Raw genomic sequence first — 15,863 nt, 5'->3', positions numbered from 1 at the left:
ACATCTATGGCCAAGCGTTTTCATGGACTAGTTCAAGTGACTTTGGATATACTATACCTGCAACTATCGAATTCTACAAGTTATGTATGACAAAATTATTTTGAAAATTTTCCAAATTCCTTCATTTCTTGAAAAAGTTTTCGTCGAATTGCAGGCACTAGTTCTTGTTTCAACTGATTTTGATTCGTAAGGAGAATGAAGCAAAGAAAGGGAAGCAATGAGTTAAATATTTTTTTATTGCAATCAAACACAAAATTCCAGTAGGTGATGTATTCATAAATAATATTTGACACGTGCCCTCTTTCTCATTTCTTCAGTTGTTACTTCCCGCCTGATAATTACTTTCAATCTTCTCGCTTCTTCATCTATTCTAACGGCGTTAGATCCGGACTTCTCGCTGGTCACGAAAATAAACCAAAATTATAATCAAACTTGGTCAATGTGAAAAAATATGTCTCAAACGATAGCAAATGAGTCATACTAACACGTCCTCCAAGGTTCGCGTTTAATCTGGAAACACCCTGTATAATCATATAATTCAAACTGAAGTTTTATTCGAAGTGAACAGGGAATTACTCTCTTATAAATCGAAAAAGGTTCGTTGTTCCTTTAAACATCAAACATTTCTCCTTCTGTATGGACATTATAGTCTAACCAACATTCGAATCAATTCTGAATAATTCTGGCTGGCCACATCCGTTTTCTTTTTCGTTTCCCACAGTCTGGCTTCCACGGACGTTCCTCAAGTTCCATCTCCAGCGCGTTGATTTCTGATCTACCACACAGGACTACTTTTTGTGACCGCTGGGTAATCTTACCTGCTTGAAAAATTCGTACCGTGGCCAACTAGTCATCAGCAACTATTAGATATCGAAGTCTGTGAATCTAAATAATAGGCATTGTACGCCCTCTATTAATAATTACAGGTTCGTGAGAAACTCACGTTACGATCTAGTAATTAATGTTGATATTAGTTACGGATTTCGAGCTGATTTTTTCTGATGCTGCATTTATTTTCGTACCTGCAGCTTCGTGTAAGGTGTCGTAGAGTTAGATGGAAGTTTTTGGTATGTGGAAAACCCTCATCTTCGAGACGCGGGATCAATTTGATATGTTCCCTTGAGACAGCTGTCGACCAGCTGGATGTAACTATGAAAGAAGGGAAGTTGAAATGAAATAGTAATTAGTTTTCTCGAAGCCTTGGCGTGTCGATGAAACTGGGGAAGTAGGAAAGGACCATTTTTTTTTATTAATGAAGCACTTATTTGGAGGTTATTTATTCACAACTATTACAGCAGATTTATATTTAATATATTCATTAATAGTTTAATTATGCATTCAAAAAAGTTTATTAATAGAGAATAAAATATTTGTTTAAAAGGTATTTGATAATATTTAATATATTTCGGTTATAAATAATTTATATGAACTTACGTTATCTACAAATAACATAAATTCATTATCAACAAATTTTCAACTGGTTGTTAACGAACATTTGCTATTTATAAATAAACTCTTACAAGAATTCAATAATTTATTCACTTAGAATATAGGATTTATTAATAATTAACAAACGAACATAATTCTAGCGATCCAATCTGTGGAAAAGTTTAAGGACACATCCCTCAAAGAGAAGCGCATCTCCTTGAAGGATCTGTCCTTGAACTTTTCCTTTTATTTGAATTTTCTTTTTAAACATAAAATCTGTGTTACTATGGGTGATTAATGTTTGACTCACCCCGTATCTAACAATAATTTTTATTTAAAACCAGTCTAAAATTTTTACCAAATCGGTAAACAATATTTGTCTTGCAAAAGTGTTTCATTCAAGATGTTTTCTACGAGAAATGTTAGTTTAAAGGAATGCCATTTTCCAACTTCGACACCCTGTATCTGGAAAACTAGTCACAAGATTGAATTGAATCCATATAGACTTTCTTGTTCAGGAGGTCATATTCTACAAATCATGAAAATTTATCGGTGACAATTTTTCTATTAGACTCCTGCCTGTTCCTTTGCGATGAAGATCTGATAAAAAAAATATATATATATATATCCTGACTGATTCAGAAGGTCAAAATGTCAATCATTTCTGAAGAATCAAATGGAATTCAGTTCTGAAAATAGACTAGATGACATATTATGAAATATCCTCCTATGCTGACGGAATACGTCTACTATTGCCTATCAAAAAAGAACTTATTTCGGCAATAAACTCAAGTTTTAATGCAATTTATGCCATTTTTTCTATTCAATTTGAATCTAGAGCGAAATCGCTTATAGGTACATGGCGTCCGATTGTGACGTAATGGTTGAGTAAACCTGTCATTGAATATTTAGTGCCTTTGCTGAACGCAGTCAGTCCTAAAGTGCAAGTTAATTAAAACTCGTGTAAACAACGAATAACAATTAAATATTGCAAAAATCAATCGAAACGCCCGTAAAACCTCAAAGCAATACGAGGTAGGCTTATATAGGGTTTTTCAATAGAGAATTCGTTTTTGATGAAAAAAAAAAGAGTTCATCCAGAAAAACCAATGGATGTTCATTATTTCATTGGAAAGAGGAAGACATGCAATGATGGAAAACGATATCAGCTAAATAGCGGCTACGGTTGCAGCACCATTTCTTTTTTATGGAATTGGCCATTACCAATTCGCATTTGAGCATTTGAGGCTGTATGTCCTCGATAACTTCACGAATTCCATCTTTAAGACTGAATCGATTGTGGAACATGGCATAGATCTTATTTTCCACGAGGCCTCAAAGAAAAAAATCTAAACGTGTGAAATCACAACATCACGGTAACAAACTTTTCTAGCAAAATTGAAATTTTTGCGTTGCTTGCGTGGCACGTGACGCCGTCTTGTTGAAAATATGTGGAATGCCCAATTCCTAAGATCGACAAGGAATCGACAAACCTGAGTTATCGTAAACACTACTGCAGTAGCAATATTCCCAGTTGTTTTTTGGTAGGCACTTGGTTTTTTTTCTCCACATAATCAACGTTCCAACAGCTTAAAATCTTTCACCAGTTTCACTATTGCCGACCGAGAAGGTGCTTCTCGACTACCCAAAAGTACTTTAACTTTGCTAACTATGAATGCAAAATTTGCACCATTTTTTGTAGCGAATTTTAACAATTTTAATGCGTTGTTGAAGCGTAAAGTAATGACGTAGTGTTTGCTTGTCAAATGTCAAAAACTGACAGCTTCTAAAGTGACATCTAACCAGATAGCGGGATATTCGAAATTAAACCTCTTATTGGAAAACCCTCAATTTGTTTTGTTATTTTTAATGTTTAAAATATGAAGAATTGTAGAATATTAATTTGAATTATTCAGTAGGAATTGTTTCATTTTCACTCAATTATAATAATGAATCTCATTCGAAAGAAAGCCGTTTTCTAGGACGGTAGAAACGTATCAGTAGCGTCCTTGTGGAAATAACCATTTTGTTCCTTTATTCGTCCCCAGCTGAGATCAGACGCCATCCTAGGGGTAAAGCAAGGACTTCTCCCGCACATTTATTCAATTGCAGTTAGGAAAAACCTTGGGATAACGAAACTAGAGCTTATAAATGCATCGAGCATGCTTTCGTCAAGGTGATATGTATCATAAAAGTAGCTTGTTCAAGATTATCCTCGCGACAAGGACGAGGTCGATGGAAATGGTGAAAATATCGCGAAAAGCTTTATTGTTCGGTGAAAACAAAAAACATGAGGTTGATGAACAAAGCAGATTCGCCAATCTATTCATATATTTAATCTTTCGTTTGTTTTGCCCTTGGCTATATTTACACTTGCTGTAAGAATAATGGAATTTGTTGCATTGGAGGAAGTGGACATTTCCTTGTTCGTTAAAGAAAAACATATGATGCTCACTTTATACAGGGTGTTTATGAATTGATTCCTATTTCAACGAAAATATAATTATTTTTCATGTTCATATTAGTGCATATGTGGGAGAAAATGATATTATTGAATATCCCCTTTATGGAATCGAGAAATGTATATTTTTCATAAATTGTTTGCAAAAATTTGGGAATAACTGATGAACGACAAAATGAAAACCATTATGGAGGACTAACAAAAGATAATGTTTCTGAAAAAGGTTTTGTGCACTACTAAATTCGATTATGATTAAATATTCCGAAAATGACAGCTTCTAATTGGTCAATTTTACAACTAGAGAAAAAATCACATAGATAAAAATGCTTCGTTCTCGAGATACAGGTGTTAAAATTTGAAAATAAAATCAGTTTGTCACTTATAACGGTAGTATTATTATATTCATTGTTTTGATTTTTAAGTATTGAAATCTTGATAATGTAATGTTTCGAATTAGGTAAGTGTCTCCTGCCAAAATGATCCAGTGGCGTGGATAAAGGGGTGCGATAATCATTTTCTTATTGAAAATTTAAACCACTGTCCTTTTTTCGAAATAATTGTTTCATTTCTGAAATCTTCATTAATAAAAAAAGTATCTTGAATTATTTTCATAGAATGAACCATTTTCAAAATAATCGAGTACAAAGAAAATACTTCCCACAAATATATACAAAAATTAATTTTCCCAATTTACCCATTAGTGATAAATGACGTAGTGTATTATAACGCTTTCAGACGGTATTTAGATAAATGAAAATTCCTGAAAGACACTCAAACAATAAAACATTCTTGTGAATATTTTTCATTATTTAAGTGTCTGATGAATTTTTTTCCTGAAATGTTCAATTACATACCATCTGAAAGCTTTATAAAACACTATGCCAATTTATGTACTTTCATTCATATTTATGGAAAAATTTAAATAATTTATTTTTGTAGATTTTTGTGGTTAGTATCAGCTTTGTACTCGATTGTCTCGAAAATGGTACATTTTATCAAAAAAAATCAAGAGACCTTTTTTTAATGAAGCTCTCTTGATTACAGAAATGAAACAATTTTTTCGGAAAAAGACAGTAGTGCAGATTTCCAATAAGAAAATGGTCATCGCACAATTCGCACCCTATATCTACGCTACTTGATTTTGATAGGAGACACATACCTAATAAGAAATATTTCATTATCAAGACTTCAATACCTAAAAATTAAAATAATGAATGTAATAATACTGAAATTATGAGTAAAGAACTTTTTTTTTTCAAACTTTAATACACTGTATCTCGAAAACGAAGCTTGTTAGGATATATATTTATAAGAATTTTATTTCATGAAAAGAGTTCTATCCAATGCTAAAGGTATTGCACTCAAATCTAGCCACCCTATATATCCGCAAATTCTAAGGCAAGATTTATTTTAATAGTATAGAAATAAAAGTTACTTGTGGGCATGAGAACTATTAATTGCTTATTATAATTTCCATATTTGTTGAGTGATGCTTGTTACCGATGATAATTTTTAGCGAAATACAAAATATCCTATGTATAAAGTTTTCCAATAAGAGGTTTCATTTTGAATCATAGCTTTTACTTTTGAAGCTGCCTTTTTTTTCCATTCGACAAGTAGAAACTACGCCATTACCAAAAATGAAAATTTTGTTGCGTTCCAACAACGCATCGAACTTGTTAAAATTCACATAATTTTTAAAATTACGCTTTGATACCATACTAAAATCTCATTTTTATACATTGAACATAAATCCCTCAAAAGCTGAGTATCGAATAAACTAGATATAACGAACAACGATGAAATGCTCGTATCAAATTTTCCGTATCGATTGCATGGAAAATAATTCCAAGACCAGATAAAACACGTTCGGCCATGTGAAAATCACCAGTTCACAATCACTACCGTTATTCTGATAAGCGAAACAAAGAAATACTAACAAACCACCTTGAACTCCAGCGTCACGCTTCTCCAAAACCCAAGTTCAACATCCTCATACCAAAATACTAAAAATAATAACAGATTTCGCAGATTCTCGTTGTTCCGGCACATCTGTTTGGTTTGCGCGCTCGCTAGGATTGTTTTATGTTGACGTGATCTTGTGAACGTTCATTTCTCTTCCATTTTTCACCTATTTGGCATTTCTGGAAAATTTACGATACCGCCATAGACAGAGAGAGAGTTCCATATCTTCGGAGTGGCACATAACTCAGTCAAAATAACCACTTTGTAAACGAATTACGTTTAGAGTAGAAATAGGGACCAAATAGGCTGTTGTCGCAGTAAATCATATCTTGTTCATTCGAATAGAATGGGGGAATATCCAAGATGCTTTTCTATATTAAAGCTAGCAAATCAAGTGATAATTAGGGATGAATACGCTATTCTGCTCAGATTGAAATTAGCTTTCTCTATTTCAGTATCGTGATGAGTTCATTGCAGTACTAAAAACAGTGCTGTAATGCACTCATTACAGCATTGTTCTCAGATATATTTTCGTTTTGTAGTTGTCTACACTGACTTCCGATCCTGTCAAATTTCAAAACACGTAAATTGTCGATATAATGTAATTTGAATATAGTGAAATGATTTGCAACATTATTCGCAATTTCTCTCAATTCTGTTGGTGTTAAATCGATTTCGTCAGACATAATTCACTAATTCAATGCGTAATTTTAAATTATTTCAAAATTCGAAACGTACGATTCAAATGAAAATTCCATAATCTGTCAATTTTTGTAACAGTCACACCAACTGCCAAGATACAATACAAAACTCACTAGGATGTATACTCTGGATTTTTCATTGAATTTCGGCAATATTTCACTAAACTTGACTGAAATAGAGAAAATATCGTCTAATACTCGTTGCAGAAGACAATTCCATTCTGTAACTTGCTTCAGAATATCTATTCTGTAATCATATGATTTTTGGGGGTCCATAACTTCAGTTTCCTGATAACAGTAGGGAGCGCTTTAGCGGGAATTTTGGAAACTATTTATTTACGTATTTTTTATTGGTACTTTCTCTATTTTTACATGAAAATTTATAACACAAGTAGAATATTCATATTCTTGATATTTTATTAAATCGATCATTTGATATTTCTAATTGTGGTTTTATCGCTCCCATTTTTACAAATACTATTTTTTTTACAGGGCTGTAACCGATCCTAGAGATGGCAGACGAGTAGCCCTGAAGAAACTGCCAAATGTGTTCCAGTCTCTGGTGTCATCCAAACGAGTTTTTAGAGAATTGAAAATGTTATGTTCCTTCAAGCACCAAAACGTGAGTGAAATACTGAATTCAATTGCATTACATATAAATGTACAACTCTTGTTCGTCATAACGAAAAATTTGAATATCTTTGCAGGTTCTTTCAGCCCTGGATATTCTTCAGCCTCCACACATAGACTTTTTCCAAGAAATGTATCCTTTTTCATATGATTCACATGTTTGAGAAATTTTATTAATCAATTTTCAGAGTTCACTAGTCAACTTGAATTTATTTCCTGTGTTTAGTATAGTATTATATACATACCGTGAAAGTAGGCATTCCTGCTTATTAGCCAACTTTTTTATATTCTAATGGATGATTTTTGAACATATTGTACACAACATCATTGAAAATTGTTCACCAATGTTGCCAGTCAGATTCAATAGGCTTTTTTTCCTGATATTGAACACAAAATTTATTGAATGGTGACAATCACTATAAAGAAATATATAATTGTCTAGGAGAAATTATCGCCTCCGAAATTTGTATAGAATCAACTTAAAGTACAATATACAGGTGTCCCAGAATTAATGGTCATTATCGTACTCTACGATCAAAAATATTGGTGGAAGTTTTTTTTTAAGATTTTCTTTCGAATGACCTTTTATGTACGACTTTTAAGATCTATTTTAATTATTTTCTCCGGAATTAACTCGACAAAAATCATTAAAGCTGGGATTCTTGTTACTCAAGAGCTAAAACTACTACTGTGAAACTTTTAATGACACATGTTTCTCAAACTAGGGTCTCGGAGGAAATGTCACATTTTCGTATCTCAATATTTTTCAATTTTTGAGCCACCCACGATATTTCTCATATTGTAATAATTTTTGAAATTCAGTATCACTTGAACAAATTATTAAATAGGGAAAGGGCAATGAAATTAATAATTATTAGCACGCGCTCAAGCCACTTCAGATTTCAGACAAATTTGCTGGAAAAAATATGCAATTGATGCATTGAAGCAATGTAGAATTACACCACACTCAAATAAGAAATATCGAAATTTCAAAGTGTGCAAAGCATCCACTCCACGCACGGTTGGAAGTAATCTATTATCGTGTAATGTAATAGAAAAATGACACACCATTGGATTTTTCAAGTTTTGAGGAAAAATGTTAAAGAACAGCATACATGAAATCATCGTCAGTAATGAGTATAACTTAACAATAATGATCAATTAATGAATAGGGAAAGGGCAAATGAAACAATTAATTATTAGCACGTGCACAATTCACTTTCATGCTATTTATTATTATTCGACCTAACTTTGACAAATTTCAGACAAATTTGCTGAGGAAATATGCAATTGATGCATAAAAGCAATATAGAAGTACACCACTCAAATAGAAAACATCGAATTTAATAGTGTGCAAAGCATCCACTTCACGCACGGTGAAGTTATCGTATATCGTATAATCTACCAGAAAAATGTATAACAATTGGATCAGAAAAATGTTAATCCACAGCATACATAAAATCATCATCAGTAAGAAGTATCACTTAATAATAATTATCAATTAATAAATAGGATAAGAGCAAATGAAATTGATAATTATTAGGACGCTATTTATTATTATTCGACCTAACTTTAAGATTTCAGACGAATTTGCTGAAAAAATATGCAATTGATTAATTGGAGCCTTATAGAATTACACTACTCAAATAGGAAACATCTAATTTTTATAGTGCGCAAAGCATCCACTAAACGCACAGTTGGAACTAAAACTGATCTATCTAGAATCTATCTCACAATTGGATCATTTATACATAAAATCATCGTCAGTAACAAGAATCACCTGATAATAATCATCATTTAATAAATAAGGGAAGGGCAAATGAAATTATTAGCACGCGCTCATTATGCTATTTAATTTATTATTCGCTCTAATTTTCAGTATTCAGACAAATTTGCTGGGAAAAATATGCAATTGATACATTCGATCCATGTAGAATTACACCACACTTAAATAGGACACATCTAATTTTTACAGTGCGCAAAGCATCCACATCACGCACAGTTGAAACTAATCTATTATCTTATAATCTACTAGAATCTTTCTCACAATTGGATCATTTATGTTTTGAGGAAAAATGTTAATCCACAGCATACATAATATCATCGTCAGTAACAAGTATCACGTAACAATAATTATCAATTAATAAATAGGGGAAGGGTAAATGGAATTATTAGCACGCGCTCAAGTCACTTTAATGCTATTTAATTTATTATTCTCCCTAATTTTCATACTTCAGACAAATTTCCTGGGAAACATATGCAATTGAAACATTAAAGCAATGTAGAATTGCACTACACTCAAACAGGAAACATCGAAATTCCATAGTGCGCAAAGCGTCCACTTCACGCACAGTTGAAACTAATCTATTATCTTATAATCTACAAGAATCTTTCTTACAATTGGGTCATTTATGTTTTGAGGAAAAATGATAATTCACAGCATACATAAAATCATCGTCAGTAACAAGAATCATCTAACAATAATAATCAATTAATAAATAGGGGAAGGGCAAATGGAATTATTAGCACGCGCTCAAGTCACTTTAATGCTATTTAATTTATTATGCGCCCTAATTTTCACACTTCAAACAAATTTACTGGAAAAAATATGCAATTGATACATTAAAGCAATGTAGAATTGCACCACACTCAAACAGGAAACATCGAAATTCCATAGTGCGCAAAGCGTCCACTTCACGCACAGTTGAAACTAATCTATTATCTTATAATCTACAAGAATCTTTCTTACAATTGGGTCATTTATGTTTTGAGGAAAAATGATAATTCACAGCATACATAAAACCATCGTCAGTAACAAGAATCATCTAACAATAATAATCAATTAATAAATAGGGGAAGGGCAAATGGAATTATTAGCACGCGCTCAAGTCACTTTAATGCTATTTAATTTATTATGCGCCCTAATTTTCAGACTTCCAAAAAATTTACTGGAAAAAATATGCAATTGATACATTAAAGCAATGTAGAATTGCACCACACTCAAACAGGAAACATCGAAATTCCATAGTGCGCAAAGCGTCCACTTCACGCACAGTTGAAACTAATCTATTATCTTATAATCTACAAGAATCTTTCTTACAATTGGGTCATTTATGTTTTGAGGAAAAATGATAATCCACAGCATACATAAAATCATCGTCAGTAACAAGAATCATCTAACAATAATAATCAATTAATGAATAGGGGAAGGGCAAATGGAATTATTAGTCACTTTAATGCTATCTAATTTATTATTCGCCCTAATTTTCAGACTTCAGACAAATTTGCTGGGAATAATATGCAATTGATACATTAAAGCAATGTAGAATTGCACCACACTCAAACAGGAAACATCGAAATGTTATAGTTCGCAAAGCGTCCACTTCACGCACGGTTGGAAGTAATCTATTATCGTTTCGGTCTTCTTCAATTAACCCGATCCCTGACTGGCCGCCGCCGCTTCAAATTCACCTCACCATCATCATCATCATCATCAATGATTAATTTATCAAAACGAAAGGTCGGTATTGTTCCTCGTCCAGATCGAACATCAAATAATATCAGAGGGGGCCTCGGTTATTATTTGATACGAGCAAAAACACCGAACTGCTATCTAGATTATGGATCTCTCTAGTGTGTTACAATGTGAATGAACCAACCACTGGAATCGCTGGCTTAATAGGCAATTAAACGTTAACGGAAGTTGTAAATTAAAAACTCCGGGTTAGGCTTTTCACGACGAGCAAGGTTAATTTTTCGGGTAAGGGTTAAATAACGTTGAAAAAAATTACAATGATACGAATCGTCGGCGTTATCTCTGAATTCTATGATGGTAAATGAGGAAATTGCTACTGCTGTATTGATGGACGAATTTTGCTATTACGGTTATGGTTTTCCATTACTCATTCATTAATTCGCGGAAAATTAATGAGGCTGTTTTATATAGGGTGATTCAACTTTTGATAGAGAGATCATTTCTGTTGTGGGGAAAAATGTTAATGCACAGCATACATAAAATCATCGTCAGTAACAAGTATCTATCACGTAACGATAATATCAATTAACAAATAAACAAAGGGCAAAATGACTAATAATTATTGGTACTCTCATGCTTTTTATTATTATTCGACCTAATTATCAGATTTCAAACAAATTTACTGGGAAAAATATGCATTAAAGCAATGTATAATTGGATGAGTACCTTCAATCTGATTATGGAAAACTGGGAATTACATTTAAAAGACGAAAGTTCCTGTCATTTTCGGTGATCACAAAAACTAATCTGATATTTTTTCCCAAATTGTACTTTGTACATTTTTGGTCCAAACCGCAAATAGTCTTATAATACTACGTATTTGCAGAATCGAAAAAGAAACAAATTTTCGAAAAAAACTTTTTTGCCGAAATATTCAAGAAAATGTGAGTCCTTATCGCCATGATTTTTTATAAAAATTCCATTTGCTCATGAACCGTTAAATTTTTACCCAAAGTATGGCATATTGCTGAAATTGTCATCGAAAAAACTATCTAATGATGCAATAATATACAGAATGTGCCATTTGGAATAAGGAAGTATAACCGGAAGTTGTAAAGACCTCAAAATATTTTAGAGAGAAATATCATTGTCTCGAACTCAAACATCCAAATTTTTAGCACAAAATTGTGATCAGTTTTCCATAAACTCCTGATAGGCGCGGTGAATCACCCTGTATATGTTCATCTCGAAATCGAAAAATATTCAGAATATCTCCATACAATTCTTTAAATTGGAGCTTTAATGATGAAGGTTGTCGACCTGTGAACACACTTTGTGATTTATCTCACCCTATCTCACATAGCAAAGCGAGTTGTCATCTGTTTCAGGTAACAGAAATGTTGGTTATTTTACTTTATCATTTACTAATGTGTAAATTCCTCTTTTATTCAATACTACGAAAATTGGAGACAAAAATTTGATCCTCATAAATTGAAACAGAAGATTCGTCTTAAAAAATAAATAAGACTTTCCTAATATTTCTTTTCTCAAAAATCGTCCGTTGCAGAGATCCAAATCTGTAGATTTCAATAGTATCATTCATGAAGTGCTGTCAGAAGATCATTTAGCGCTCTAGTGAATATTAAACTGAATAGGCCAAATGACAGATTTGGAAATTCCCTCCTATAATTTTGGAATAGGTCTTCTTTTTCATAAAAAATCTTATTTAGGTTATGAACCCAAAATTTAAGGCAAATTATTACGCTAATATTTTGTCTAAACCATAGCACCATATCAGGAAATCAGGCAAGTGAAATTATTATCTTGTGAGCACTCGATCATGATCCAATTGAAAGCTTGGAAACCACATGTATCCCTATACAGGGTCTTTCTAAATTGGAGGTACAAACGAAAATGATATAGATTTCTTGGATCATTTTAAGTTAAAAGTACTACAAACATTGGCCCGCAAACATTCTATTTTCGAGATTGAAGTAGTTTTTTTTTCAAGTTCATTCATCACAGCACCTTCCCTTCACACGATATTCAATTTGAATTTGCCATAGGTATTCCAATTAAAAGTTTTCATCATGTGATATTCCAATTTTCAATACAAATCTACAGGGTGATATTCTTTCTGAAACTGAATACCCTGTATCTCGAAAACAAACCGTTTGCGGGCCCATGTTTATGGTTTTTTCTTAAAATTATCCAAGGAATCTCTCAATCGACCACCAGCATTAATAAAACCAGTAGTAATTAGAAGTGACGCGAGGCAGTGTTACATCATAAAGAAGAACATATGCTACGTATGTCGATGTTACTTAAAAGTGACGTCAATCACCCTTCTATTAATCGAACATGGCTTATTGCTGTTTTCATTGTTCTATTTAATTGAAAATCCGAGTCAATCATTATTACAGTATTAAAATACTGTGATCTAGCCCTAGCCTATTAGGATTCAGTAGAGTCATTCGAAATACATAAAAAGGTTCATTTATTGGAAATATCGCAAACTATGGATAATTTCATAGGTTTTGAATGTTATCTTCCTCGAACCATTCGAAAGGACCATAATTGAAAATAATGAACCAAAACTGACGGAACTATCCATCAAATTAACAAACCTATAGGCTGTGACGAATCATCAACACCAAAATTGCATCAACCCTCACTCCTCTAGTACGTGAGAGTGTTTATCAATAGTGGGCGCAACTGGCTATTGAATTTTCTTGTGTGCTCATCAGAAAGATAGCTGTAATATTTCAACGACACCATGCAACAGCAACAGCCGTTTTCCTAATGTTTCCCACACACGTGTTCGTCCAATGACGTCACACCCTTCTCGCGTTTCAACCATTACTCTCAGCTCAGACCTCCACCCTCGGATGGAGGTGGTTTTGCACCAACGCACGCAGCAGCCAACGTCTAGGGTTCCGTTACAACATGGCATTTCCGTTTGGTCAGAGTGGTGCACCGTTATCTAATGAAACTTCCTTTTGTTCGAAGATGTGCATTTTTCAGTCACGCCGGTCTTTGCATGATGAACCTATGAAATAATGAACAAAAACAAAGTGTTCATTATAATTGTAGCTGTACACGCCGACAAAACCTCAAAGAGGTTTCTCTCTTGAATTTTTCAGCAGATTTCAGCAATTATTTTTTTCACATTGTAGCTTGATTTCTTGGGAACATAACTGTTCTGATGTAGCCTTAGTTACTATTCGTTTTTTTTAATATACAAAAAAAGAACAAGAAAAGTCAGTAGTAAGCGTTCATTTGGAACACCCTGTGGAGTGAATCTTTGACAGTCGAGAATGTTTACGGACGCCCAGATGTTACCTCATCTTTACTGAACATCTCCTCTTTTTATTGATTGTGATATTCAGATTTTGAGAGAAATTACAGCATTTCAAATGGTTTCAGTGCACTGAAGAATTTTTTTTTAATGTATTAAAGAATGGCATACATCTATTCGATTCAATCGATGCAATGTACGTATTTATCAATATAATGAAATTTTATTCTTCAACATATACCACTATTCATTGATATTATGATTATATGTTCATCAATAGCACAATTCTGAAATTGATGTTGAGTGTATATTGTTTCGATGAAATATTCATTGGTTAGAAGAACTTTTTGCATTAGTTGTATAAAGTCGTACAATAACTGCTTCGGACAATTTCAATGAACATTATTGTTATAAAGTACAACCGATCGAATAATGAACCGTACATTTCAGGTTCAAGTTGTTCCTTGATACAGTGAAAACCATAGAGTATTAAACATAGATAGAGGGAGTATACGCAATTTTTACATGTCCTCAACATGGTTAGATTACGTTGTCGGATTGTGATATATTTTCAAATCCACAATTTCACTATATCATTATGAATGTATATTATATTGAATGAAATATATTTATCTGAGTGATTCCCGATTAAATATGCAAATTTGAATATTTGGAATCCGATATTTTTCCTAATTGTCGAATTTATAATAAGCAGAATATTCATTATTTTCTGCATCTACCTGCTGAAATCCAAGGTTTGGCAACTTCTGCTCTCCGAGTGTCATCGGTTGTTTCAAGTCGTTTGGCGCGCTTGAAGTTTGTTTTCTGAATTTCTGATATATTTAGGTAACCATCTCAATATATTTAGAGTTGATATAAAACGTTGATTCACTATAGGACATAAGAAGTGTGTTCTTTGTGGAGAAACTCGCGAATTGAGTGAAATATCGTATCACTGGTATGTTTTCATTTCCGCGCGCTTCATGTCAAATTTGATAGTTCATGTTGGGGACAAAATTTGATTACAAAAATGACATATGCTCCCTCTATCTGTGTTTATTACTTTCAGGTGAAAACTGATCAATATGATGAATGACTTTTCATTGTATTGAAGTCATGTTCATCGGTTGAAAAATGATAACTGAATTAATGTGTAGGTATAATTAACTTTTTTATGGAATTTATGTACACTTTTAATTCAGTGTATCAATTAATTTACTTTAAGAGCTCCGAAACATTAATTACTCGTTCAACAACGGTATCACATGAAGTGCTGTATTTTTTCATATAATCAATTACAAAAAATAAAAAGAGGAAATGTTTAGAATAGTTATTTATAATACAAGTGCACAAGCCATTGATATTCTTCCACGAGTTCAAAATTCAAAAACGAGCCACGAAGTGGCGAGTTTTGGAATGAACGAGTGGTAAAATGAGCCTTCTGTACGAGTATTATACATTATTTTCTCTGATTCATGGCATTTTTATTGAAATTAATGAAATATTTCCATAAATATCTTCTAGTGATTTTCGCATTGAAAAATATTGGTTGGCAGAACTGATTTCTTTTAGGCAAATTGATGAATTGACAGATAAAGCCGTGGCGGAAAGTTCGGAGTACCAACATATAATAATAAAATATAACCATGAAAACTGTGCGTTTCTGATATATTCTCGCACGATTTTGTTGTACAAGATGTGGAAGAATGAACGGAATAACCACAGAATTAGAGAATAGTAATTTATAATACAAGTGCAGAAGGCATTGGTATTCTTCCACGAGGTCAAAATTCAAAAACGAGCCACGAAGTGGCGAGTTTTGGAATGAACGAGTGGTAGAATGAGCCTTCTGTACGAGTATTATACATTATTTTCTCTAATTCATTGCATTTTCATTGAAATTAA

The 15,863-nt window shown here is 32.8% G+C and overlaps 1 protein-coding gene across 4 annotated transcripts in view; it reads left to right on the top strand.

Annotated features, from left to right (window-relative positions):
- Nucleotides 1-15,863, top strand: part of LOC123680047 (serine/threonine-protein kinase NLK) — a 138,451-nt gene that overhangs the window by 103,192 nt on the left and 19,396 nt on the right. For all 4 annotated transcript variants that reach the window (XR_006747482.1, XM_045617696.1, XM_045617697.1 and 1 more), the window contains exons 2-3: nucleotides 7,048-7,177; nucleotides 7,263-7,318. Coding sequence is in view for 3 of the 4 variants with exons in the window: in XM_045617696.1 (XP_045473652.1) it covers nucleotides 7,048-7,177; nucleotides 7,263-7,318 (186 nt within the window). In the remaining variant the exon portion in view is untranslated. The remainder of the gene's footprint in view (nucleotides 1-7,047; nucleotides 7,178-7,262; nucleotides 7,319-15,863) is intronic.

Source organism: Harmonia axyridis, chromosome 5 (genome assembly GCF_914767665.1).
Source record: "Harmonia axyridis chromosome 5, icHarAxyr1.1, whole genome shotgun sequence".
Lineage (NCBI taxonomy): Eukaryota > Metazoa > Arthropoda > Insecta > Coleoptera > Coccinellidae > Harmonia > Harmonia axyridis.
This window is presented reverse-complemented; position numbering and strand designations above follow the sequence as displayed.